This window comes from Microcebus murinus, chromosome 24 (assembly GCF_040939455.1).
Source record: "Microcebus murinus isolate Inina chromosome 24, M.murinus_Inina_mat1.0, whole genome shotgun sequence".
Taxonomy (NCBI): domain Eukaryota; kingdom Metazoa; phylum Chordata; class Mammalia; order Primates; family Cheirogaleidae; genus Microcebus; species Microcebus murinus.
In genome coordinates, this window is record NC_134127.1 from 23,516,839 (window position 1) to 23,544,715 (window position 27,877).

General features: G+C 52.0%; 1 protein-coding gene across 3 annotated transcripts in view; it reads right to left on the bottom strand.

Moving 5' to 3' along the window:
* Positions 1-479: 479 nt before the first annotated feature.
* Positions 480-27,877, bottom strand: part of ZNF395 (zinc finger protein 395) — a 41,218-nt gene continuing 13,820 nt past the window's right edge. For 2 of the 3 annotated variants that reach the window (XM_075997119.1, XM_075997118.1), the window contains exons 2-10: positions 13,728-13,981; positions 12,652-12,884; positions 11,380-11,489; positions 8,760-8,995; positions 8,179-8,279; positions 6,779-7,085; positions 4,809-4,901; positions 3,839-3,942; positions 480-3,534 (exon numbers count right to left, since the gene is read on the bottom strand). In XM_075997119.1, coding sequence (XP_075853234.1) covers positions 3,423-3,534; positions 3,839-3,942; positions 4,809-4,901; positions 6,779-7,085; positions 8,179-8,279; positions 8,760-8,995; positions 11,380-11,489; positions 12,652-12,884; positions 13,728-13,970 — 1,539 coding nt within the window. In that variant the 5' untranslated portion in view covers positions 13,971-13,981 and the 3' untranslated portion in view covers positions 480-3,422. The remainder of the gene's footprint in view (positions 3,535-3,838; positions 3,943-4,808; positions 4,902-6,778; positions 7,086-8,178; positions 8,280-8,759; positions 8,996-11,379; positions 11,490-12,651; positions 12,885-13,727; positions 13,982-27,877) is intronic. The other variant, XM_075997121.1, reaches the window with a different exon arrangement.

A 27,877-nucleotide genomic window follows, 5' to 3' on the forward strand; every position in this document is an offset into this window, starting at 1 on the left:
CGGCCGCGTGCACCACCTCGGCACACGGAATCCACGTCTGCAGGGAGTGGAATGTTCAGAACCCATCAGAAAGTCACTTAGATTCCCCTAAGTCACTTGCTTGTCCCCCAACAGACTCAGGAATATGGCCATGAATACGCTCCCTCTGTCAATAGCAGCAGCAGCAAATAGTTACCACCTGGATTACAATCCTAGCGCCATTACTACCCAGTCTCTGACCCGGGCAAGTTATTTAACTTCTGGGCCTCACTCTCCTCATCTGTAAAATGGGAATAATTATAGTAACTCTCTCATAGGGTTATTTAACACTAACTGAACACTTGGCCCAACCCCTGGTCAACGTTCCGTACTGCCACGATACACAGATCAATGTGTTCACTGTGCCTACGGTGTGATTCTCTGTCACTTAACGCCAAGGACAATGACAATCTTATTCTTCGCAGGGGGACGGAGGGGCAGAGGGACAGGCACACATTAAATCAGACAAGGTACCATTTTATTCTTTATAAAATATATTTCATATTGTTGCTGTAAAAACATTACATTTCACATTTTTTTTAAAAAATTTTTTAACAGTAAAAATAATACTTGGAAGACAGCTGGGGAAAAGGCGCCAATAAGACAAATTCACAGATGGGATTTATCTCCCTCTCCTTTTTTTTTTTTTTTTTTTTTTTGCCCTGGTAAAGTCAGAACCTGGATGACCAGAAAGTAACAGGACCAATTTCTCCCAACAAATCAGAATCCAAATTCGCATTGTTCTCCGAGGAGTTGCACTATAGACTTCCCATGGCAACGCTGCCGTTGCTCCACACGCTCTGAAATTACAGAATTGCTCTCAGAGCCAGTTTAAAAGCCGCACGATTAAACCCAAGCTACCTGACAGTCCTCTCGGTCTGCAGCCTGAGCTCTCCCCCCAACCATGGACATGATTCGCCGGGCTCTGCGCTAAGGGAGCGTGGGTGCAGGCGTGGCGTCCTTAAAGGTGTTCGGAACACAGCACCACCGGCTCTGAAGGTGACTTCGAGAAATATTCTGGATAAAGGTAACATCGCTGGGATGAACAGATGGTTTCCCAAGATAACTGCTTTGAAAATCGGTCCTGTTAGTTTCAGAAGCTCATCGGTGGCATCTCAGTTCCACAAGATCCTGCTTCCCGGGCTCGAGGGAGGGGGGAGGAAGGGAGATTGGAGATGAGGCAAACAAGCATGATCGCCGGGTCCGCACCCGGACCACCCCCACCCTCCGAGAAGAAACAGATGGAGCGACCCCGGGGACGGAGCATGTGCTAAGAACCAACACAACAGCCATGAGAGGGGCGCGGGCAGGGGGGCAGGGGTGAGGGGAGGCAGCGGACGCCGCCCCCGCCGAAAAGGACAGGGAGCAAATGCAGGCAGGGAAGGCTGCACCCAAACCCAAGACCCAGAACAAAAACAAAACCACCCCAGTTTCTAGACTGCTCCACCCTCGTCTGCTTTCTCTCTTCTTTTCCCGCCCTATGTGCCAGCGGGCCGGGGAGCCGACCTCACACGGAGACACCTGTGCATCCGGCGACGTCTGCACGGTCCGAATGGCGGAAGGGAACCCCAGCAGCTTTTCTAAAGGGGACACTCGGCAAGAGCTCCCTGGGCCACCACGGGCTGGCCTGCTGCTTCTCAGCTTTACCAAGACACAGAATTCCACGTACATTTTCTTTACTACGTTATAACAACATACCAAAGACAGCTGCAGCATAAGAGTGTCTGTCCTTTCTGTCACCAAGCCAGGGCACTATACCCTTCAGGACACCACGCCCCTGAGTTGGTTAGGTCTGCAGGTTTTGTAACACTCGGTGTGTCTCAGATTGAAAAGCACGTGTCTGTTGCCCACCTGAAGCATCCAACAGGGCCTCGGTGGCCAGGTGTCTTCACCTGGGACTCAAAAGACAGTCTTGATGACAACCCAGGGGGTGGATGCTGCCGCTTAGTGCTAGGACAGGTGGCTTGGTGGGAGTCCCTGAGCCCCGGACATCTGGGACGTCGGGCTAGGGCTTGTCCCCAAGACAGCTGGGCACCAGGTGGTCACGCTCGAGCAGGCCCGGAGGGGAGCTCGGAAGAGAGAGGAGGTGCCAGGACAGGAGCATGTCCTGCTCGGTCCGTGTGCATCGGAGCTGGCCCGGCGCCGAACCCCCCCAGGCCTCCCTCCTGCCCGACAGCAACAGCTCTACTCACAGACCACAATGTGGCCCAGTTTCGTCTCCCCTAAATTAGCCTGTGGTCTCCAGAAACACCCAGGGCAGAAACGCCGGAGCCACCAAATGCAACCCCACGTGTCCCACTCCGTGGTTTCCTCAGCCCGAACCTCGCTCCCTAGAGGACTCTCTCTGGCCTCCCCCATCCCGCCTCCAGCCCGGAAACGGAAATGGGGAAACCCCTGCTGAAGCCAGGAGACAAACAGGAACCGGCCAGCAACCCGCTGGGGTCTCCCGGGCGCCCAGACAAAGGAAACGCCCATCGGTAAAGACTCCCACACCCGCCAGGAGAGAACGGGGCTCCGCAGGTGCCCTTTCCAGAGCTGGCGGGAGGGGCGTCGGGAGGGAGTTATCTGGGGAAGAGCAGAGAGTTTCTGAAGACACCGACTCCCCGAGGAAGGAGGAGAACCATCAAGGTAGTGTTTAACTGCCACGTCCCGAAAAGTGGATTCTTATCAGCCTGTTGGCTCAGCTATTTGGGGACAGTCTAAAAACCTATGAGTCTGGGCTGTGAGAAGAAGCCACGTGCCATCTGTCGGGATGCAACCCAGCGTCTAAGGGCTCCCAGGCTCCAACAGCTGCTGCCAAGGAAGGCCCTTCCTCTGCCCTCCACGGGAGCCGCGCAGGCGGGAAGCGGCGACACTCCCCGAAACGCGGACACCCACCTTCCCACCCAGCCACCCAGTCCCGCCTCTCAGCCACCCGTCAGCCAGAAACTTTTTTTTTAAAAAAAAAAAAAAGAAAAGTAAATTCATGTTGCTCACAGTCCTTTCTGGAAAAAGTTGAGAAAGCAAAGAATTCACCAACTCAGCAGGAAACAGGACGAGCTGTTCCTTCTTTTGATGCGTATGAACTAATCCCCTGGAGAGGGAGATGCGGGAGGGAGGGTAAGTAATTCTTTGGTCTCCGGTTCACTGCTGAATACCCTTGGTCAGTTTTGGCTCTCTCCTATTTTGGGGGGCAGGGAGCAGGGCGGGGGAATATTTCTGTTTCTTTTTTTCCTTTTTTTTTTTTTAAATACAATGTTCCCACAAAGGGGCAAAAAATGCTTTTAAGTGTTACACCTTCGCCAATCGAGCCCAGGCTCTGCATTTCCACTCTTTAGCTTTCCGGTGTCTGCTGAGGGCTGGTGACACCTTTTGTCAGCTGGCTGCCGGCGGGGCCGGGAGCGGGGGCAGGGCGGGCGGGCGGGTCAGTCCAGGAACCGCTGGCAGGCCTTCTTCCACCGGCAGGCCGTGCACCACTGGTCCCGGTGCTCGATGCCGTACACCTTGCGGCACTTTTTCGCCTCCCCTCGGGCTTTCCTGCCGAAAGAGAGTCCCGACATCGGCGTCACCGGTGGTGGTTAGACCTGGACAGCCGCCACGAGCAAGGCTGAGTGACCACGCAGAGGTGGGGGAGGGGGGTTGGCTCCCCACAGAAGCCAACGGGAAGGGGCCAGAGGCTCTGAGCAAGAAAGCCACCCTGTCTGGGGTGCCCTCCACCTGAGCTCCCCTCTGGGGACAAGCCCTGGTGACTTCTGTAGGGTGGACTCAGAGTCCACGCCACCAGTGGAGACGGAGGGAGGGACTGGACCCAGAAGGCAGGGCACGACAGTGGACGTCTCACCTGGCGCTGCTCGGGGCCCGGGGTGGAGAAGTGACGATCAGGTGAGATTTCACCGCAGGTGGCAGCTGCTGCGGCTCGCTGAAGCTCAGTGACCGGCTGCGGACCTGAGCACAGGGAGACGGGCCATGAGCAGGAGGGCGGTCGGAAAGGGTGAGAGCACCGTCCTACAGGACAGCCGGCCACACTCGCCGCACCGCTCCTTGCACTGCCAGCCGCGAGGCAAGCAGAGGGGCAGCGGCAGGAGGCATGTCCTGGGTTCGTTCCAGCAGGGGGTGCTCTCGGCAACAAGCCCCGGCGAAGCAGGGCTGGAGAGCGAGGAACAGGCCTTTCATGCCACACTCAGAACCCCGCAGGGGCCGAGTGCGTGGGAGCCACCTGGCCTGGCCACCTTTAGGGCTGTTCCCTGCAGGGGACTGAGACAAAGGGAGGCATCACACTGCCTCACCTGCAGCTCCTGGCAATTCGGTTTTCCTGGTTTTCCGATGTGTGACACCTCCCTGCAGGAAACGCCTAAGACTAGAGCCCCCTGGGTGGGGTTCACGAAGACCTCCAGGTGATTGTAGTTCGGGGTCGTGTGACCTAGGGGCCCTGGTCCCCAACGGCCTTGAGATTTCTGCCCCAGCCCATGCAGCTCTCCACTCTCTCCCTTCCTCTCCTCTCGGCGATAAAACCCTCACAAGCACCCGCCAACATCAGTGACTAGGACACTGACCCGGCCTCGACCCGTGACTCTTGGCAGGAAAGGTGCCTGGTCCAGGCACTCCTCTGCCTGCATTTCTACCTTACGGGAGGGGCCGTGGCCAGCGGGGAGCGCCAGGGAGGGACCTTCAAAGGGTCTGGGGGCTGGTGGCAACACCGACCCGTGCCACGTGCCGAGAGAGGGCCTACAGCCCCGGGTGTGGGCGAGCCCTGGTCTCCCGCCGGCCCCCCAGGTCTGAGCACTGCGGGGCGCAGGGACGGGCACACTCACCGGAGAGAGGGAGCAGGCGGTGGAGGGGGCGGCAGCCCAGCTGACACTGGTGTAGATGTGCGGAGAGACGGGGATCTGGAAGGAAGGCAGAGCCTGCGGAGACCAGAGCGCGTCAGCCTGCAGGCGCTCAGCGTCTGCCCGCGGGCCCTGCAACCTCTCGGGCCCTGCAACCAGGGCCCTGCAACCAACCTCGGGGGCCCTGCAACCTCGCGGTGCGCAGCAGGAGGCCCAGCTCCCTGCGATGCCCAGGAAATGCTGTGGCATGCCCGATGGGTCTTCTTTCCCGAGAGCAACGTCAGAGTGTCCAACTCTTTGAAGTCGTCCCCTAGCTGCAAGGCTCTGATCTCGCTCTGGAACCCTGTTCTCAGTGGCCTACGTGCCAGCCTCACGCCTTACTCGTCATCGCAGAGGATTACCTACCTTCCCTGCCGGGCGCCCGCCGAGAACGTGCTCCAGCAGCTGCCAAAGGAGGTCCCACAGCCCTCTGCGCCGAGCGGCACTGCTGGAGTAAGGCGTGGTGTGCCAGGCACCCAGGGGAGGTAGCAACATGCTTGTGGACGGCCGGGTTCAGGTACTTGAGAAAACACCAGCCACCCTGTCTAGCCCGACAGGGTCCACTAGAGCTGGAAGCTGGCCAGACACCACACAGCTAGGCGGCCACTTGCTCTGGTAAGGAGAACTGGCTCTTTTTGCAAAGGCTTTCTGATTGAAAGCAATTTTTTTTTTTTTTTTTTGAGACAGAGTCTCACTTTGTTGTCCAGGCTAGAGTGAGTGCCGTGGTGTCAGCCTAGCTCACAGCAACCTCAAACTCCTGGGCTCAAGCCATCCTCCTGCCTCAGCCTCCCGAGTAGCTGGGACTACAGGCATGCGCCACCATGCCCAGCTAATTTTTCTATATATATTAGTTGGCCAATTAATTTCTTTCTATTCATAGTAGAGACGGGGTCTCGCTCTTGCTCAGGCTGGTTCCGAACTCCTGACCTCGAGCAATCTGCCCGCCTCGGCCTCCCAGAGTGCTAGGATTACAGGTGTGAGCCACCGCGCCCGGCCTGAAAGCACTTTTAATTACTAGCCTGCAAATTGGCCCAGAGTCTGATGAAACCAAGCTGCAGGCACAAAAGGATTGTAAGATAAACTGGCACACGGCAAGATGCACATTCACTGAGTACCTACTATGTGCAGTAAAGCCATCCTAAACATCACCCTTTATGCGACAACAGTCCCAACCACACAGGCGTAACAGCTCCGTCCCTTCTGTGCCCACGACACCTTCTCATGCCTCCAGTAAATGGTGCTTTGACTATTTATTATGATTAACCATATTTATATACTCACCTCTCTCTCCAGCTAAACCATGCACTCCCCAAGAGCGGGGACTACGTCTAATTCTATCTGAAAAGCTCACTTAGCTTGTTAATGCAAAACCATTCTAGGACCTAGAGCAGGCGTCCTCAAACTACGGCCCGCAGGCCACATGTGGGTGTTTTTGCCCGTTTGTTTTTTTACTTCAAAATAAGATATGTGCAGTGTGCATAGGAATTTGTTCATAGTTTTTTTAAAACTATAGTGCGGCCCTCCAGTGGTCTGAGGGACAGTGGACTGGCCCTCTGTTTAAAAAGTTTGAGGACCCCTGACCTAGAGAGTTGCTGCAGGATGCCCAACTGCACCACTCCATCACCTCTCATGACCAGAGATGTAACAGTCCCCGGGCCAAATCCACCAACGCGGTTGCTCAGGGAGCCAGCAAGATTTCTAGTAACAGCTCGTGACAGCTACCGAATCCCCACCTTTATCGAGTGTGAAATCAGTTTCCTTGTCCTTCTTCATAGAGGTAAGAGATTAGCAATTTTTGGCCAAAAGGCTCAGCCCTCAATCAGGGTGGCCAATGGCCTGTGGCCAGGCTGGCCGGTGACAAGTCAGGTGACAAGTCAAGAGAGGAGGCTGAGCCCCCGAGAGCCCCCGCCCCGTACCTGGTACGCGTGGTCAGCCTGGATGTGCCAGAAGGACCCCGGGGCTGACTTGCTGAGGGCGCCCGAGGGCAGAGAAGACTCCAGGCCGGGGTGTTCGGGGCCGGAAGGCTGGGCTTTGGGCGGAGGTGGAAGAGCGGCGGCGAGGGGCAGGCTGGTCACGCTGGGGGCGGGAGCCGGTTCGGCGGTGGGAGTCCGAGGGGCGGGGGTGCCCGCGGCGGCAGCAGCAGCGGCAGATTCCTCCTTCATCTGCACCTCTGTGTAGTAGAAGTCCTCCTCCCGCTTGAACTGGTCAGAGTCCACCGTGTCCCTGCGTGGGAGGCGGATGCGGGCATCGTCAGGGACACGCTGCGACGCGTCAAACCCAGTGCGACACTACTAGGGGCCACCCGGAAAGTCAGAGGGGGAGCACGCCCGGGAGAACGCCCAGGAGCACACCCTGGCGCACGCCGCGGGATTACGGGCTGTACGTCAACAGGAATTGTTTTTCCTGGCGCCTGAGGTCTGTGCTCTCCCAGGACCTGCGCCAACCTCTCCTCCGGAGGGAGGTAACCGGCTCCGATGCCACCACACGCCCTCTCTGGGCCCCACCTGCCGGCAGCCACGCTCCCTCCCCGGGGCTGTGAGTCAGCCACTGGCACGAGTGGCCACACACACTCGCGTGCTGCTAGAACGCGGCACCCAGCCAGGCACGGTGGCTCATGCCTGTAATCCTAGCTCTCTGGGAGGCCAAGGCGGGAGGATTGCTCGAGGTCAGGAGTTCGAGACCAGCCTGAGCAAGAGCGAGACCATCCACCTCTACTATAAATAGAAAGAAATTAATTGGCCAACTAAAAATATATAGAAAAAAATTAGCCAGGCATGGTGGCGCATGCCTGTAAGTCCCAGCTACTCGGGAGGCTGAGGCATCAGGATTGCTTGAGCCCAGGAGTTGGAGGTTGCTGTGAGCTAGGCTGATGCCATGGCACTCACTCTAGCCTGGGCAATAAAGCGAGACTCTGTCTCAAAAAAAAAAAAAAAGAATGCGGCACCAGCACCCGGGCCAACGGGGAACGGCTGCTGTGGGGAGGCAGGTGCGGTGCTCACTCGGCTGCTACACACCTCGGCAGCAGGATCTCGGCAGTGACTGAACCAAACTACCCTGTTTCTACCCAGAACTGAAACATCCTGCTTTCTACAGCGAGGCTAGAAGGCACGTCCACGAGATGGACAGAGTTCCCTTCCCGCCAACAGTGGCAACGCTCGCCAGGATGTCCTTCCGACGGGGGCCAGGAACAGGCACCAGGTGGCATCCTCGGCGCACTTTTCCTCGGCAGCGTTCTGGGCCGGGCGTCGTGGGGAGTTAGCAGGTGGAGGAACACCTGAAGGTGCCCTGGGCCGGAAGCCCCGGGCTCCACACCTACCCCAGGTGGAGGGCTTTGACGTGTCGCTTGATGCCCACGATTGAGCGCAGCACTTTGCCACAGTTTGGCCACAGGCACTTGTACATCACCTTCACGGAGTTCTGGGGGAAAGCAAGACTGGGTAAGCGGGACACGCTCTCCTCCTCATCCGTCGCTCAGCCTTAACCCCGCGGGGACTCCAGCTGGCTGCTGTCCTCTACCCAACCCTACGACAGCCTCCAGGAAAGGGCTTCTCTGGGACCAGAGAAACTGACAACCAGGAGCCAGAAAGCCCGGACCCAAGAGATGGTCCCAGTGGCCAAGAGCTGGGTGCCGTGGCTAAGACCCCACTGGGAGCCCCTCATGCACAGGCCTCTGCAGGTGTGTGGGAGAGGGCAGGGGTCGGGGGAGAGGTTGAAAAGGAAGGACACTGCCATGGAAGAGGAGGAGGCCACTCCTAGGCACACCAGCAGGTAAGCAGCAGCAAATGAAAACCGAAATGGGAGGGAGGCGTCCAGAACACCCAGGGCCCGTGGGCCCCTCCCCCGCATGGCCGGCAATCCCCACCCAGCCTGGCTCATGCCCACATGATAGTCATGTACCTTTCTTTTCCTCGGAGCTGGTTCATCCAACAGGAAAGGGTCGGGATCGGTCTCAAAGCCATGATCAGTCTGAGGAGAACCAAAAGCATCCCCCAGATACTTGGGGCTGGCCTGGGGGTGGGGGGGCGACGGGGTGGAGATGCCGCTGCTCCCGCTCCAGTGCCCGCTGGTGGTGCTGCTGCCGCTGTCCGACACGTCGCCGCTCTCCTTCCACGGGTCGCAGGCCACACGGGAAGCTGGCCGGGCAGAGAGAAGACGGGAAGGGTGCTCACGGGCTTGTCCCCCGGCCAAAACAGAAAAGAACCAAAACCTCTCCCTGCGAGAGGGAGGTTAGGTCAACCAGCCAGCAAACCCTACAAATGCGGCAGCCGTCTCCATAGGGATGACCGCAAATGGCCCAAACACAAAAAATCTGTATGGCAGAGTTTGACTGGCACACAAAAGAAGCAAAACATAACAGTTAGCTGTTAATTTATAAGTTATTAACTTACTCCAGCTTTGATCATGTTTCTAGAACAGACAATAAATATTCTACACCATGAAAACAAAGCACTCCTCTGCACTCCTAGCACAGAGAGCTTACAAGTGAGGTTTTAGGAAGTATTTATAATCCCTTCTGTTACACACACACACACACACACACACACACACACACAGAGCCATCCTAACAACACAGAGACCAAAGGAGTCGGTGGCTCTCGTGCAGATAGTATCCATGATTAGAGTAAGGTTTTGGTTGTTGCATTTCCTCGCTTTGCAGAATACCTCAAGGTAATTAACTGCCAAGGAAGCCTTATTTTTCCATTGACTTCAACTATAAAATGAGAAATATGTCGTTACGAAAAAAATCTTAAGGGAAGGGTAAAAAAAAAGAAAAAAAATCCTAGACAATGAAAATTTTTTTCGAAAAGGGAATCGAGATGTCAGGATTGTGGCAAATTATCAGTGAGATGTATATATGTTGGTACGCACAAGTGTACACACGTTATACTACACACATGTACATACGTTCCTATCCGAGACAACAGTCAATAACTTCCTTTCTCTTTAGGATACATTCATGGATCTTCCCCTTGTTGGCCCAATCTCTTGGATCTCCTAAACCCATAACATTTCCGGAGAACTTAAAATTCACTCCTTTCTTCTGCCCCATTTTGCCAGTGCTAATAGAGCAGGCATGCAATACTAGGCTTCACAGCTAGGTGTCCTCATAGCACATCGACTTCCTCTAGAAGCCATGTGTCACTGACAACAGGCTTTTGAAATCTCAAATAAATAAGCTTGCTTTCTCTCTCCTCTGTACCTGCCGTGTTTCCCTGAAAATAAGACCTACTCATAAAATAAGCCCCAGCAGGATTTCTAAGCATTTGCGCAATAGAAGCCCCACCCCAAAAATAAGCCCTAGTGCTGGGCGTGGCTACGCAGCGCGTCTGCACAACCCATGCGTTTCTTGGTCTCGGAGCGGTAAAGACGACGAGCAGCCCTTCTCATCTGCCCCATTGTGACAGCTACTTTCCCACAGGTGACCAGAAAGGTGCCTGCAGCCCCACCAACAAGGTCGGCTCCCCCTGTCAGGTGCTGGCCAATGGTTCTAAAGGAAATACAGTCGCAAGAAATTCAGGATGGAATTCGGGGTTTGGAGAGTGATGATGATGTTCCGGAAGACGACGACTTAATTATATTTGAATAAATGTAGATTGTTGTACCGTATTTAAAAAAAAATAACACATCCCCTGAAAATAAGCCCTAGGGTGTCTTCTTGAGGAAAAATAAACATAAGACCCTGTCTTATTTTGGGGGAAACACAGTACTTCCTACCTAGGGAGATTACTTACGAGGAATACTTCTTGCAAAGGCCTCCTAGTAGGTGCTTAGAGCTAACCCCATATTTTCCTACACACGCTTAAGTGGCTTGCAATTCAGTTAGGTCTCACCAATGAAAAAGTTCTTCCCTGGGAGTAAGGTAGGCCAGCCCTATAACAAATTTCCAAAAAACATTTCGCGTTCACTGCCAGCCTTGTCAAAGTACTAAGACCCAGCAACCCATCTTCCCCTCCTACTACAGATAAGTGGGTCGCAACTATACGAATTGCGTTTTACTGTATAAATTTGCCTTGAAGCCAAATTTTAAAAACTACTCGGTTTTAGCAAGCAATTAGATTTATTTTAGACTTTCGCTCATTTATTTCAGGTCCTTGTCCTGTAGGCCCACGCTAATGTACAAGGCTGAATTAGGCACTTGGAACTGGGTGCGTGAATTTTCTGAGGCCACTAGAGGATGATTTAGTCCACGTCCCCCTTTGTGAACTAAATGTTCCTCTGGTGGCCTCATTCAGGCCCCCGCCGACGTGCCGCGCTCGAGTGGCCACTGGGGCTCAGTCCCGTGCTCAACCATCTTCACCATGTACCCGGAAGCTTCTCCCCAGATGACGCAACTGAGGAGAGAGAACGGAAGCATCTAACTCAATGGCACTCGGCCAGTCTGCGGCGCCAGCGAGAAGGGCCTCCGGAAATCCTCTCGCCAGGCTTGGTGACGGTGGCAATTAGCTGCTCAACCTTGCAGATGTCAGTGGCGGGCCTCTGCCACGCCCAGAACCCGGCCAGGCCCCGGCTTGCTCACCAGAGAAGTTGACCTCAGCCCCAGGAGGACTCTGCACTACCGGGCTGCAGGACAGGGACGTCAGCACCATGGCCGCCATCATCTCGTCCATTTCCACCGCGTCCGACTTCCTAGGTTCGAACAGGTGAGAGGGAAAGGTGACTCGCTGGGACGGCAGGTGCACAGTCCCCACAGAACAAGACACCACATCGGTCATTCTCATGTGATGGGGACAAGAGGAACCCAACCGGAATTCAAAAGCACAAAAAATCACTTCCTTTCCGTCTTACGATTAGATATAAGAGGGACCAATGACACTAACCAGTCTCTTCCTGCCCTCCCCCAAGAAGAATGACACGCATGAGGGTGTGGGCTGCCCTGAGACGCAGGAGGAGGGAGGGGGGTGCCGCCGCCTGCTGCCTGTGAGCCAACCGTGGCTTCACATTTTTGAATGGTTTTTAAAAATCAAAAGAAGAATATCATTTCTTGACAGGTAACACATGAAAATCAAATTTATGTAAACACTGAAATTTGAAGGTCCATAATAAGGTTTTTTTGCTTGTTTTGTTAGAGAAAGGGTCTTACTCCGTCACCCAGGCTGGAGTGCAGTAGCACGAGCACGGCTCACTGCAACCTCAAGCTTGCAGGCTTCAAGCGATCCTCCCACCTCAGCCTCCCATGTAGCCAAGATTACAGGTACATGCCACCTCTCAGCTATTGTTTTTTATTTCTTTGTAGATGGAGAATCTTGGGGTCTCGTTATGTTGCCCAGACTGGTCTTGAACTCCTGGCCTCAAGGGATCCTCCCTTGGTCTCCCCAAGTGCTGGGATGACAGTCGTGACTACCGTGCCTGTCCCATCGATAAGGTTTTACTGGAGTGCACGCATGCCCGTGTGTCTCCGTATCATCTCTGATGTGCCGTCCTGACCCTACCCCAGCAGAGCTGAGCAGCTGCGGCGGAGACTGTTTGGCCCACAAGGCTTACATTATTTACTATCTGGCCCATCCAGAACAAGTTAGCTGACTCCCGATCTAAGCCATTTCTTCCCTGTCCCTGAACTGATTTTAATTTAAGTATGAAGGAGAGGGGGAAAAACCAGCCTTTCACTGAACCGAAGCTATGTCACCCACAAGAGAGTTGCAGGGAAGACACGGATGCTCACTGGTCAGTATCTCGGCACGTGGACACCTAGGACCCCACGCTCCTTCCCAGCACAAGGCAAGGCAGCCCACACCCTCGCACCTCGCCACCCACGCGGTTTTCAAAGCCCAGGCCGTTGCCCCACACAAACCTCTTCGGGACGTCGATGTTCCTAGAGACAGGCCTGTAGGCCAGGGCCTGGGCTCCGTGCTCCAGGGCTGCCACGTGGGGGACGGGGCCCTGCAGCTCCGCCAGCCACACTTCCTCCGCTTTGCAGCAGATCTGCAACTTCTGGTCCAACAGCCAGACGGTCACCTGGTCCTCCGCCCAGCTGTGCTGCTCCACCAGGCCTGCGCACTCTTGCCCCGCGTACCACACGTAAACCTGGGGAGGGGAAGCACAGCCAGCGGGTGTCACCCTGAGTTCTCATCTGCACCCAGTCCCTGAGGTCAGGGTGTCCGCCTGTGACAAACTGTGTCCTCGGACTCTCTCGTCTTCCATTCAAGCACACGTTCCCAGCTACCTGCTGCCCGTGCCCACCTGCTGCCCTGCATTGCTCTCACCTGCACTTTCCCTTCAGAGGACTCTGAGTCTGCCGGGGACAAGCTGGGAGGGGTGGAGGCAGGCTGACCCCGCTCTAGGGGGTACCTGGAAGCTGGAGGTCACCTTCCCTCGGGGGAAGAGAGGCCTGGAGGGCACCAGGGACACCAGGGAGACAGAGTCCCTATTTGCGGGCTGTTGAGAAGGCAATGGAAGCAAACTCCATGCACCTGCTCTGGTAACATCAGACAACCCTGGGCCCTGCCACAGGGGAGGGGACGGTGGATAAGGATTCCCAACACCTTGGTCTCTCGAAAACGTCCAAAGGTAATCCAAAGACGCAATCTTCTCCGACTCTCACGAGCCTGAGATCCTTTCCCTTGCTTTGTAAAGTTGCAAACCGAGGGAGGCTAAGAGAAACTGAGCTATGGGCGTGATTCCGGCTGAGGTTTCAAGCAGGATAAAGCCCAGAACGTCAGCTGCCAAGCCCTGCCACCTTCTCCTACGGACACCGTCTGGGAGGAGCCTGGGCCTGCCAGCAATGACATTCTCGTGGGCAGGGAGCCCCCGTGGCTGGAGGGAAAAGGTCTGCACGCAGCCTGGAGCCCAGAGCACTGCCAGCACCCCTGGCCTGCCAGCCCTGAGCCTTGCAAGATCAGACACCTGTCCGTGCTTCAGCCAACCTACCTTCTGCCCGGGCTGAAAGGCCACCTGCTGGAGTCCTGAGGTGCCAGGGGCCTTGAGGACCTCCTTGGGCTGCTCCTGGCAGGGGGTGTCCTCAGAGGCCAGGAAGGGCTGGGGAGCGGCCCCCTCCAGCAGCGGCTCCAAGGCTGGGGCGGGCCCCGACGGCCCGTCCGGGACACTGGGCCCCAACACCCGGGCCCCCAGGAGGGACCGCTTCCCGAGGCGCCGGGACAGCACGCTGGCCATGCTGCTGCTCTCTGCGGAGGGAAAGGGGACACTGAGTCCTCCGCCGTCACCTGGAGGAACCGCGGAGCTTTCAGAACAAGCCCCACACGCAGCAGGAGCCCGCAGGTGTCCGTTAAAATAAATGAACATTTTAAAGTGACTTTTACCATTTCTCCTTTTTACAAAAGTAATATCCATTCCCAGTAGGACGTTTAGAAAATACCATAGGCACATAGAAAAACAAATCACTCAGGAACCTGCCTCCCAGAGATGTCCACTCTTCTTCTATGGTATTCCTTGTCTCCTTCTATATGCGTGGTTGCACACTCTTATTTCTCTAAAAATTGGAATGATCGTTTGGCAAAATGAATTTTCACTTAATCGCTAAGTTTTACTATGTCATTAAATGTTATTCGATAAGCAAGCATTCAGAAGCCACGTGGTATTTTCTTAGGCGGCTGCAACATTGCTAATTTAGCAAATCCCTATCCCTGTCGCTGAAGGCTGTATCAAACGCTCTGCGGTCTAAACGGCCCTGCCCACAGCCAGCAGCCCGAGCCAACCGCCTGCACACACCCGTCGCTGACGGCTTCCTTGGGTGAACCTCCTGGTCGTGACCTTGGGGTCAGAGCTGGAGCATCAGATGCACACAGATTCTCATGCTGCGCTGGCTTCAAACCCATAGAAATGGACCACGACACGCTCATCGTACAGGAGAAGAAACTAACGCTGAGAGCCTGAGTGTCCTGTTCACAGTGCCTAAGGGAAGTGGTGCCAGAGCTCAAACAGGGCTCTCGGTGGATCCCACCCGGGGACCAGGCTGTCCCTGCTCCCAGGCCAGGGCCTGTGGGTAAAAAGGGAAGAACAGACCCAGCATTTTGCAAACTCCTGCTGCAGAGCTCAGCTCCTAGGCCCCAAATCTCTGCTGTTCCAGGTGCTCTGTTTGCTCCTATCCACTAATTTGGTTAATATTCCACCAAGGGATAGACGCACCCCAGGGGCTGTGGCGCCAGGGCCCGCACACAGCACCCGGCATTCCAAACCAGTGCTGGCTTCTCCACCACCCTGCCACCCACGCCCGGCATCTCCAGAGACTGTTCAGTGACATTCTCCCTGCCCCCCTAACTCCACCCGTGACATTCACATCCAGAGGACACCTGTCAACATGGCTCTTGGCTCAAACTGTCTTTGGACAGTTCCATAAACCTTCTGTGCCTGTTACCTTCATCCAAAAGTGCCACAGGGCTTTGTTTGGGTCCCACGCCACCTCCCCGACCCACGAACCCTGGCCTCCTTCCGAACTATCCAGCAGGACAAGCTAGTGAACATCTCTCCATGGTTACAGAACAGGAATGGCAAAAAGGGACTTCAATGGATAGTAACAAAGTTGCAAATACGGAGCAAAGGGTTTTCAGGAGCGTTTTTACCCATGGCCTCAAAGGCTGGACTCTAACAGCACGGATATATTCACCCGGAGTTTCCTAGACAGCAAAGCAAAGCTCAGGAAGAGGGAGGAGACCTGGCCTGCAGACGGAGTTCCGAGCTAGGTGTCTGCTGATTCACACCCAACAGTGACTCAGAAAGCATCATTACAACAATAAAAAGAGAAACACAAGAAGTAGAGTCTGCAAAAAAAAATATATATATATATATATATATATGCAAGCTATTAAAATAAATTGTTTTTAAAAACTCAGGAACCTACCTACCTTTGTCCTTGAAGCCTCAAGCTACCATCGAGAGAACCTGTCACTCTCGGTTTAATTGATCTCAACGACAGGGTCTAGAGGTGAAGCTGCAATGCCACATACAGACGTCAGGGGGCAGCATCAACCCAGAGGAAGAGGCTATGCTTTTCTTGGCAAAAAGAAAGAAAAAATAAAACCGGTGGCCACCCCCACCTTCCAGAGTCCAGAGCAGGAAGTTTGGGGTTTCTACCACTGAAACTGAAAAAAGGGTCGTATTTCCAAAATTCCTGGATTCCCAGTCTTTCGGACGGCGCTGGAAATGTTTGGTGATCAAATAAATCCTAGCTATGTTTTTGTAAGCCTCTCTTTTGTCGTTTTAATTTAAAGACAACTTTTTACTTTCTATTTTGTTTGGGAGCCTGCACCTTCCAAAGCCTGCTGGATTCGCGTCAAGTTGGTGAACCTGCCCTCTTCCGGCGGGTTCCCACGTGTCTGCCTGCACTCGACCGACCAGAATTCCACACCGAAATACGTTTTATTGTTGGTTTTATTTATAGTCCTCCCAAATCTTAATTTTTAAAAGCAGAAGAGAAAGAAGGAAGGGAAACTGCCTTTATTAAGTGCCTAATAGGCACTAGCTTTCATAAATTGTATCTAATTTAATCCTCAGCAGAACTGGGGATAAACAACATATGGTCTTTTATTTCTGATGCCATGACCATGCCTTGGACAGATTAGGTTGCTGAGACTACACAACTAGAAACCGGCAGCCTTGGGTTTGAACTCATGTCTGTCTGGTGTCAAAGGTCACGATCCAGCCATTACTCCAGTAGGAGTGGGATCTCTCAAAATAAAACACGCATGTTGCTTTTCATCAACATGGTATTTTTCCCCTCATGTTAGTGAACTTTGATAGAAAACAACAGTTCCTGGCCGGGCACGGTGGCTCACGCCTGTAATCCCAGCACTCTGGGAGGCCGAGGCAGGCGGATCGTTTGAGCTAAGGAATTCGAGACCAGCCTGAGCAACAGCAAGACCTTGCCTCTACTAGAAAATTGAAAGAAATTAGCCGGACAACTGAAAATATATAGAAAAAGTTAGCTGGGCATGGTGGCGCTTGCCTGCAGTCCCAGCTACTTGGGAGGCTGAGGCAGGAGGATCGCTTGAGCTCAGGAGTTTGAGGTTGCTGTGAGCAAGGCTGACACCATGGCACTCTAGCCCGGGCAACAGAGTGAGACTCTGTCTCAAAAATAAAAAAGAAAGAAAGAAAGCAAGTACCTGATTGGGAAGTCTACATTTCCATTTCCTCATTCATTTTCATTCCTTGAAAACTCTACTCCACTCGCATCTTGGCCTCTTACCTACTAAATAAAGGTTTAAGCCTGACCTTCCTCCACAGTCCAAGTCACTGTTAATCATTTAAGCAGCCAGGTTTGGGAAGACCTTTACACACATATCGCCCTCAACCCAAAACGTTAGAGGAAACCTTAGCCAAGTCCACCAGGAGTTAATAGCATGGAAGTGAAAATATGAAAGTAGACCGATCTAGGCGGGGAGGCATCTCCAGCTGTCAATCAACGCCTCTCCTGCCTCACCAGCCCGCTTGTTACGCTACGAGGCTGTGGGCCTGCTCTACAGATAACACAATATTAATAACCAAGAGCCCTTCAGGGACTCGGAAGTCAATAAAAGCAACGGTAAAGGTCCGCCAAGGTAAACTCTGGGCCCAAGCGACTTTTCCCAGTGGCCTGCTATCTTAACACCTCTCACCGAGGGCCCTAAACTCCCCCTCTTGGGATGCTTCTACGGGTCCAACGGCGGCCTCCTCCAAAGCGCCCGTCCCGGTTCTCTTCTGCTCACTCCCCCGCTCGTTTCTTTCTTGGGAGCTATCGATGGTCCACACGCACCAGCCATCCCCTAGTCTGCCATACGGTTCCAGAGCAGCCAAGAAAAATCAAGAAACATCTAATTCTGAGTAACAACAACAGTATTTCGACACGCAGCCAAATCCCTCTTTACGATTTTACATTCTCGGCTTACGGAATTCCTTGACGGAAACACAAACTCGTGCTGAAGACTTCTCGGTACAGTTCAAAGGGGACCCCGAGCCCCTTGCTCTCCCCACCCCAACTGCTGTCACCAATAGGAGGGGTCGGCTACCCTAGAGGATGTATTTTGGTCAATGTCCAAAAGGGGTTAGCCCTTTCCAGGCTCCGCAAACATACCCTGATGTGCTAATAGCCCTTAATGAGGACATCTGCCGTCAGTTAAGTAACTGGAACAGGCAGGACAGTAAAACAAACTCTCTCTGTGGTGCGGAGTTGCACATTGCTATTTGTCATGTGGTGTTGCCGGACAACCACATGTCTCCTCCACACACGTACGTGCGTGCAGGCACTCACGCACAAGGGTTGCTCTCTCCTACCACCCAGAGACACCGCGGGCCACGAAGTCACCTAGCAGCACTTCTAGGACACGGGTCACATGTCAAAGTGATTCATTACACAACTAATAAGGGTTTTTTTTTTTTAAATTAAGGAAAGTGAAGTTTGGAGCAAGCCTCCTCCTTGCAAAAGTGTGGGTGCTTGCTCCCTCTCTAATGAATAAATTATGGGTCAGGAGAGGGATATCAACTCTCTGGCAAGAGTTTCAGATTCTCTGCTCAACCGCAGCTTTCTGTGTATTTTATGACCTCCACCGGGTACTGCTGCAAGAACAACAGTTTAGGTTTTTAGTTCTTCGGTTAATATTTCATATATCTTTTCTTTTTTTTTTTTTCTTTTGGAGACAGAGCCTCGATCTGTCACCCAGGCTAGAGTGCAGTGGCATCATTATAGCTCGCTACAACCTCCAACTCCTGGGCTCAACCAATCCTCCTGCCTCAGCCTCCAGAGTAGCTGGGACTACAGGCGCACACTGCCATGCCGGCTATTTTTTTCTATTTTTAGTAGAGAGAAGGTCTCACTGTTGCTTAGGCTGGTCTCCAACTCTTGAGCTCAAGCGATCCTCCTGCCTTGGCCTCCCAAAGTGCTAGGATTACAGGCATGAGCCACCTCACCTGGCCCATTCTTAATCTTTTATTAAAAATTAAAATCTGGGGCTGGGCGAGGTGGCTCACGCCTGTAATCCTAGCACTCTGGGGGGCCGAGGCGGGCAGATTGCTCGAGGCCAGGAGTTCGAAACCAGCCTGAGCAAGAGCGAGACCCCATCTCTACCATAAATAGAAAAAATTAATTGGCCAACTAACATATAGAGAAAAAATTAGCTGGGCATGGTGGCACATGCCTGTAGTCCCAGCTACTCGGGAGGCTGAGGCAGAAAGGATTGCTTGAGCCCAGGAGTGTGAGGTTGCTGTGAGCTAGGCTGACGCCACAGCACTCACTCTAGCCTGGGCAACAAGGCAAGGCTCTGTCTCAAAAAAAAAAAAAAAAAATTAAGATTTGGGAGTACTATAAATATACCAAATAATAATCTTTTTTCTTTTAAATCTATATCATTTTAACTTGGAATTTTTTTCAGTGTGATGTTCTAAACTAACCCAAGGGCCAAAATGTTTGCAGCCAAGCACAGCTTTTATTTTATAACAGAACTCCATGGAGAACAGGATTCCCAAACAGTTCATTTTCAGCAATTCTTAGTCAACATCTCTGTTGACAGCTGCCACGCACACTTGCACGCATACTTATAAGTAAATGCAAACATGTTTATGGTCCTCTTGGTTTGCAGGTCACCACTGGAACCTTGGCAGGAGCAAGTTGTCACATCCCGTCATCACTACACAACTGGTACCTGGTGGTTCTCGAGACTTTATTTTTTCTTTTTCCCCTGGGGTGCCTTCCCCAGAGAATTTTGCTAAGCACACACAGACCCTTTCTTCACTGACGGAAAACCCCCTAGCAAGTGCAACCAAAGCTAAAACTTCCAGACCTCTGAAATCATGTATCCGGCCCTGCCACACCATTTTAAAAAATGGGTGTGGTGTGTACTTTAGATTTTCACAGTCCGAGCTTGAGATACACGGCACGGAGCACATTAGTGACCAATGATCCAATAGTTCTAAGCCAGCTGGCCAGAGAGTCGCAATTCAGATTCTCAGGGCATTCTAATTATCATGTTTTCTGACGGTTTCTAAAATCTGGATTACACTGCACCCGTGTATAACAGTTTAGACTGCCAGTAAAATTTAAACGGCAGAATATCAGGATTGACAAGGACCTGAAGGACTGCCCCACTCCCATTCGGGGCTGGGACCCCCTCACAGCATCCCCTCTAACTGCACCCAGCCTTCCTATTACTCTAAGTAGCAGAATAACGGAAGGGAAAAATAAGGGCCCCAAATAACAGCGCTATTTTCATATTCCAGCAGATGGGCCACAGAAATAGGTCATCCGATCTGATTATAGTGAATTCTTTCCAGCAAGTAATAAATGATCCCGACCAACAAATACTTCTGTCGGTCTGACAGGAGCACAACCGTCAATCAAGTAAAAAGAGACGGTTTCTAACTGCGTTGCTAAAGCGTTTTCGCAGTTCTACCCAGGAGCACTTCCCCTTCCTTCACACCTACCTCCCCATTTGCTCTCAAAAACGGGGTGCCCTGTGCTCATAACTCTGTGGTGCTCACACGCCTCTGTACGAAACTAGACGGTTCTTAGCACACAGTCAGGCTCAGCAATCCATAACTATTTCTATTAACACTAGTACCAGCAGGACTGCACCTCCCTTAGACCATAAGCCCTTTGAGGGAAGAGACCATATAACCCATTCAGACTTAGGGTTTTTTTTGTTTGTTTTTTTTTGTTTTGAGACAGAGTCTCACTCTGCCACCCGGGCTAGAGTACCATGGCGTCAGCCTAGCTCACAGCAACCTCAAACTCCTGGGCTCAAGCAATCCTCCTGCCTCAGCCTCCCAAGTAGCTGGGACTACAGGCATGCACCACCGTGACTGACTAATTTTTTCTATATATTTTTAGTTGTCCAACTAATTTCTTTCTGCTCTTGCTCAGGCTGGTTTCGAACCCCTAACCTTAAGAGATCCTCCCGCCTTGGCCTCCCAGAGTGCTAGGATTAAGGCGTGAGCCACCACACCCGGGCCAGTCTTAGGATTTTTAACAGACGACCCTCCCCCAGGGTGAGAAGGGTCCCAGATTCAAGACTAGTACATGTTAGAAGACAGACTACCTGCTGCTTGCCCTAAAGTGACGACGGAGCTACCAAGAGCAAGGGTAGAATTTTAAACAGCATTCAGACTCGGTCCTAAAACAGTGTTTTTGCAAAAGCAGGTGGAGGATGTGACAGGAGGGGGGTGTCCAGCACTGGCTCTGTACCTGCAGGGGGAGGGAGGCGCGCACACACACCTGGTGGGGGAAGGGTGGCCACCAAAGTGGTTAAACCTGATTGAAACCGTGCTGGGACCACGTGAGAGTTCCAGAAAGAGGTGAGGAGAAGGAAGATTGCTGACCTGGCATTTTACCCAGAGCCAAGGACTTGCAGGGAGGGAACCAGGAGCCTTGACTCCCTGGGGGAGAGCAAGCCTCAGACAACCAGCAGTTCTCGCCAGCATTTTTCAGGGTAAACTTTTAAAAGACCCACGCACACAGGAACTGGAACCACCAATGAACGTCTGAATGGCACCTTTAACTGTTTCTTTTCTTTCCCGACCTGCTACTCAGTAAAATAGGGAAGGACGATATTATACCCACTTTTCAGCTAAAAACACTGAGGTTCCTCAAGAAGGTCACCTATTTGCCCCAAAGCTGTGGCATCTACAGCTTTCCTGGGCTCCTCCCTGGTCCAGTTCTCTCTTCTCTGCAAGTAGAGACCTAAGGGCAGGACAGGGCTCAGGACTGGGGGGTAGGGGGTGGGGTCTTCTGGAGGAAGAGAGTGAGTTTCATTAAGAAGAAGGGATCTGCCAGATCTGCCAGGGCCGGAGGCTCACGCCTGTAATCCTAGCACTCTGGGAGGCCGAGGTGGGAGGATCGCTCAAGGTCAGGAGTTCGAAACCAGCCTGAGCAAGAGGGAGACCCTGTGTTTACTAAAAATAGAAAGAAATTAATTGGCCAACTAAAAATAGATACAAAGGATTAGCTGGGCATGGTGGTGCACGCCTATAGTCCCAGCTACCTGGGAGGCCGAGGGAGGAGGATTGCTTGAGCCCAGGAGTTAGAGATTGCTGTGAGCTAGGCTGACGCCACGGCACTCTAGCTTGGGCAACAGAGTGAGACTCTGTCTCAAAAAAAAAAAAGAAGAAGAAGAAGGGATCTATTGGAAGCATGTACAGCAATGACAAGCAAAAGCAGACAACAAAAGATTGCCACCCCCAAAATAAAAAACACAGGCATGAAAATTCTAAAAGCCGCATCAAGGCCCTGAGCGGGCACTTGCTAGAAAGGGAAGCCTAAGAGGTGATGAAGTGCCACGTGCCATTCATTCCTGAGACTCAACAAAAAGGGTTCCTATGTTCTCACTCCTTGAAGGAAGCACAGGGATATACAAGCTCTACTTTATAAATATTTTTTTCCATGTAAGAGGTTAAAGTAGAAACACCATTTGGAACTCAACAGTCATTTGAATAAATAATCACATTCCCTGGTGATGCCAAATAAACAGGAATCACTCCAGACGGTGAAATGGTTGAAGCAGAAAACTGGTTTGGAGCTCAAACCTCACTGCCTTGAATTCTCACACTCCCCGATGATGCCAAATAAACAGGCCCTGGGGGAAGATGAGCGCTACCTAGTGACTCACCTGGCTGGAAATCGACAGGTCAGAAACAAACGGCCACCCTCTCCTCCAGGTGGACAGTCGGGGCATACAGGGGTGCAGGTGCCCAAGAACGTGTCTCTCGCCCAACCTGGGGGCTGGCCGGGTGCGCAAGATCCAAAATTAAGGAAGAGAAATCATGCACATGCAGACAAGATCAGCCAACCAGAGACACTCAACCAGAAAAGATAACAACCGGGAGGGATCAGGAATCCAAGTCTCCTCTGGGAGCCACCAGTCCAACACGTAAGCCAATGGGAAGTCAGCTATGATCTTAGAAATCATAAGTCACGAGATAAGAAACATGTGCTCTCGGATGGCAGGACATCCTTGCAGCTCACTACGCTAAGAAACCTGAAATAAGAGCTGGGTACCAGAATCTGTCTGTTCCAAGACTAGAATGCTTGACGGGCCAGTGGGAATAGCTCCATCTGGCCAGAAAGGGAGGTGCCAGACTATAGCAGGTCAACACTCCCTTTTATTTTAATTCCACAATTAATTGTATGTGTTTCTGTTTCTGAACGGGGCAGACCCACCCCCTCCCATCACCCTCTCCCGAGGGTCTTCAGTCTGCTCTCCTGGGACAGGGTGTCCCCCCACCTCTAATACCAACTGCAACGCCTCCCATCGCCCAGGAGTGCCGTAGCTGGGGAGAGAAGGCCGGATGTGCCACCGAGGCACTAAAACCAGCACAGCAGAACGGACGCCCAGCATGGCCAGGAGAAGCTGAGCAAAGGCACGTGACCACCCAGGGTGCTCTTCGGGGAAAGGCAGATGGCAGCCAAAAGCAGGGACAACTGGCCTACCACCTCGGAGCCTCAGTTTCCCCACCTCACCTGTAGGAACAGTATCTACCCCCCAGAGCTGTCATGAGGGTAAAGCTGCACGGCACCCAGAATCTAGAAGGAACTCAACAGATGTGTTTCTGTCCCCCACACCCGTTTCAGACCAGTGATAGCTAAACAACATGGTGAGCGACTGAGTGCTTAGTAGGCATGCCCAGCCGGCATCTAGGAACTGAGGTTGGAAAGGACCTTCCTCCAAAACTGTAATGCCACTACTGACTCTGAAGGAAATCATGAAGTTGATGAGGGCTGAGCCACCAATTAATTGAAATCACAACAAACTGATTTCAGCAAGCTAGGGGCACCAAGAAATCCAGCCCTTAGTGGCCTGCCGGCCAAAATGAACCAAGGCCAGTGTTTGGTGCTTAGAACTCAGCACCAAGTCAGATGGCCTTGCCCCTGCTCACCTCACTTGTGGCGACGGGTCCCCATCCTGCTCGGCTCCCCCAAGCCTAAATCTCAGTCCTGGTGCCCCAGAGCCAAGCCTCCCCAGGCAGACCCAGCCCACGCCTACCCGACGCAGGCAGAAACTCACCAGAACCCCAGGGAGACGGGCAGCCCAGAACAAAAAGCCCAGCGCAGGCACCAAAAGACAAATCTCACGTGTTCTCATGCCTATGTGGGAGCCAGGTATTGAAAACAATGGATCTCATGGAGACAGACAGAAGAATGACAGTTACCAGAAGCTGGGAAGGGTAGCGGGGAAGGGGGGATAAAGTGGGGATGGTTAATGGGTGCAAAAATACACTTAGACAGAAGGAACAACATTTGATAACACAACAAAGTGACTATAATCAACAATAAGTTAGGGGATACTTTAAAATAACTAATAGTGTGGAATTGGAAAGTTCCCAACACAAAGAAATGACAAACCCTAAAGTGACGGATACCACAATTACCCTGATACAATTAATTCACATTCTATGCCTGTATCAAAACATCATACGAGGCCAGGCGCGGTGGCTCACGCCTGTAATCTTAGCACTCTGGGAAGCCGAGGCGGGTGGATCGTTTGAGCTCAGGAGTTCAAGACCAGCCTGAGCAAGAGCGAGATCCCGTCTCTACTAAAAATAGAAATTAATTGGCCAACTAAAAATAGATAGAAAAAATTAGCCGGGCATGGTGGCGCATGCCTGTAATCCCAGCTACTGGGGAGGCTGAGGCAGCAGGATTGCTTAAACCCAGGAGTTTGAGGTTGCTATGAGCTAGGCTGACACCACAGCACTCTAGCCAGGGCAACAAGAGTGAGACTCTGTCTCAAAAAAAAAAAAAAAAATCACACATATCCTATAAAAGACATACAACTATTATGTACCCATAATAATTAAAAATTAAAAAAAAAAAATCCTGGCACTCTTAAGCATTTGCTGATATGCAACTCATGGGCCCAGTTCTTGACAACTCACTGAGTGGAATATTAAGTAGCCCAAGATTCAGACCCTGCCCTTACAGAATTTGGGGCCTAACTGAGCTTCCACCTGGTTCCACAGCCAGCACTTGTGCATAAAAGCACTTACTATGCTCCGGGGCTACATTCATATACTTGTGTCGTATAATGAGAGGAATGAATGAGCATTTCCTTCTTTCAGGAAAATGCAAAATACATGCTGCAATCTGACACTGAAACCTGATAAAAAAGATGGTTTTTAGAATTAAGCCCATCAGTCAGATAAATATATGTGTTAAAATTTTACATTTTTGACGTAAGTTAAATAAGTCAAAATAAAATATGTTATGAATCTAAAAACAACAACAAAAAAAATCTGCCTAATGACTGGAGGTTGAGGGAGACACACATTTCCCCCCTAAAAAAACAGAAAGTCAGCCTCAGCAAAGAGAACACAGACACCTTCTGGGAACATCATTTAAACACAGGGTGGAGGGCCAGGCCTGGTGGCTCACGCCTGTAATACTAGCACTCTGGGAGGCCAAGGAGGGAGGATCGCTCAAGGTCAGGAGTTCAAAACCAGCCTAAGCAAGAGTGAGACCCCTGTCTCTACTAAAAATAGAAAGAAATTAATTGGCCAACTAAAAGTATACAGAAAAAATTAGCCAGGCACAGTGGCGCATGCATGTAGTCCCAGCTACTCGGGAGGCTGAGGCAGGAGGATCACCTGAGCCCAGGAGTTTGAGGTTGCTGTGAGTTAGGCTGACGTCATGGCACTCTAGCCCGGGCAACAGAGTGAGACTCTGTCTCAAAAAAAATTAAATAAATAAAAAATAAACACAGGGTGGAAAATGACCCGTGTGGGGGAGGGGCCGGCCCAGGGCGCAAACCACGAAGGAAGTGCCTTAAACGTGTCTTTCTCTGGAGGAAGCCGGTTAAGGAATCTTTATGCCCCAGTAACTGTGGGGCTGAGAACGAGTTCAGAGACGACACAGAGAGGAATGAGCATCACTCCAGTCTCTCCGCTCGGCTGTCAGGGCTCCCCTCTCGGATGCTTTTCCTGAAACAGACGGGCGGCGGCGGCACTGATCAGGTAGCACTCACTGGTGACGATGTTGCGAGCCCAAGTGACAAAATAAACGTGGCTCTATCACAGAGAGCAGATGGCACCCCCCACAAGCTTCAAGAGGCCAGGATGCCTGTCACCATGGCGTCACAGTGCTGGGGACCCCTGCCCCCAGGAGGCTGACCCCGCAACAGGTGTCACCCAGTATCCGGCCGGCAGGTAGACTAGTTCAGGTCCAGCAGAAGACAAGACTCTTTGGAAGAAAAGACAGTGGGATGTTCCCAGGGAATAAAATCCCATCGAACTACTTCATCAGAACTGCTACGGAACAAACAGGTGAGAGAATGCTAGGACACCTTACAGCTGATCGGTAGCCTTTCGAAGACAGATGTTCCTTCAGGAATGTTCTAGTAGCTATGGGAGATTTATGTGCCAGTCACTTGCTAAGCATTTCACATTCTGGTTGTTTATTTTTCTTCTTCTTTTTATTTATTTATTTTTTGAGACAGAGTCTCGCTTTGTTGCCCAGGCTAGAGTGAGTGCCGTGGCGTCAGCCTAGCTCACAGCAACCTCAAACTCCTGGGCTCAGGCGATCCTCCTGCCTCAGCCTCACCAGTAGCTGGGACTACAGGCATGCACCACCATGCCCGGCTAATTTTTTCTATATATATTAGTTGGCCAATTAATTTCTATTTACAGTAGAGACGGGGTCTCGCTCTTGCTCAGGCTGGTTTTGAACTCCTGACCTCAAGCAATCCTCCCGCCTCAGCCTCCCAGAGTGCTAGGATTACAGGCGTGAGCCACTACACCCGGCTGCATTTCACATTCTGAATTTCACTGAATCCCCCACAAATAAGAGGCAAGTACCATCATCATCCCCATTTTACAGATGAGCAAATCAAGTCTCAGGAGGTTGAGAAACTTTCCCAAGGCCACAGGGCCAGAAAGTGACAGAACTCAAATGTGAGTCCAAACATGCCTGGTTCCAAAAACTATATGCTCTTTTCTACCACACTGTAGAAAATAATTCGTGGAGCAAAAGGCTGGACTAGGTGACCTCTCAGGGTTCCTTATAATTAAAACCTTGAGTCACGGAGAGGTCGCTGTGGTGTTCGTGGTTGTGGCGTGGAAGCGGAAATGGGCATTACAACGGCGAAGTGTCGCGCACGGGGCTCCCCCAGGATCAGGCTACAACTATTCTCATTTCACTCTTTCACAAATGCACATGGAAACAATCGAGGTTGCACACGAGCTCAGACTTCCCAGTTATGTGACCTTGGGCAAATTGATCTCACCTCTCTGTGCCTCAGTTTCCTCACGTGTAAAATGAGAAAAACATTGGTTCCTACACCGGAGGATAATTTGGGGCTTTAATAAGGCAAGGATTTTTTTCCCAAAAGTGCCTTAGTTTTTTTGTTTGTTTCTGTACCAAGCTCCTCTTCCCAGAGATTCTGATTCTCCAGCTCTGAGAGAGGAAACTGTGAGAAAACGCACATTCAACAGTGAGCACCATGCCTGGCACATAACGCAAAATAAATGTTAGCCTTAAAAAAATAAAATAAACAGGCCGGGCGCGGTGGCTCACGCCTGTAATCCTAGCACTCTGGGAGGCCGAGATGGGCGGATTGCTCGAGGTCAGGAGTTCGAAACCAGCCTGAGCAACAGCGAGACCCCGTCTCTACCATAAATAGAAAGAAATTAATTGGCCAACTAATATATATAGAAAAAATTAGCCGGGCATGGTGGCGCATGCCTGTAGTCCCAGCTACTAGGGAGATTGAGGCAGGAGGATCGCTTGAGCCCAGGAGTTTGAGGTTGCTGTGAGCTAGGCTGATGCCACAGCACTCACTCTAGCCTGGGCAATAAAGTGAGACTCTGTCTCAAAAAATAAATAAATAAATAAACAACAAATTCTGCATACTGAAGAGCCAAACTTATGGGAAGATCAGAAGGAAGAGTTTGTACCAAGGTTGGGGGGGAGGTAGGTAAATTGTAACATCAAAACCAAAACCATGGCCGGGCGCGGTGGCTCACGCCTGTAATCCTAGCACTCTGGGAGGCCGAGGCGGGCGGATTGCTCGAGGTCGGGAGTTCGAAACCAGCCTGAGAGAGACCCCGTCTCTACTAAAAATAGAAAGAAATTAATTGACCAACTAAAAGTATATAAATTAGCTGGGCAT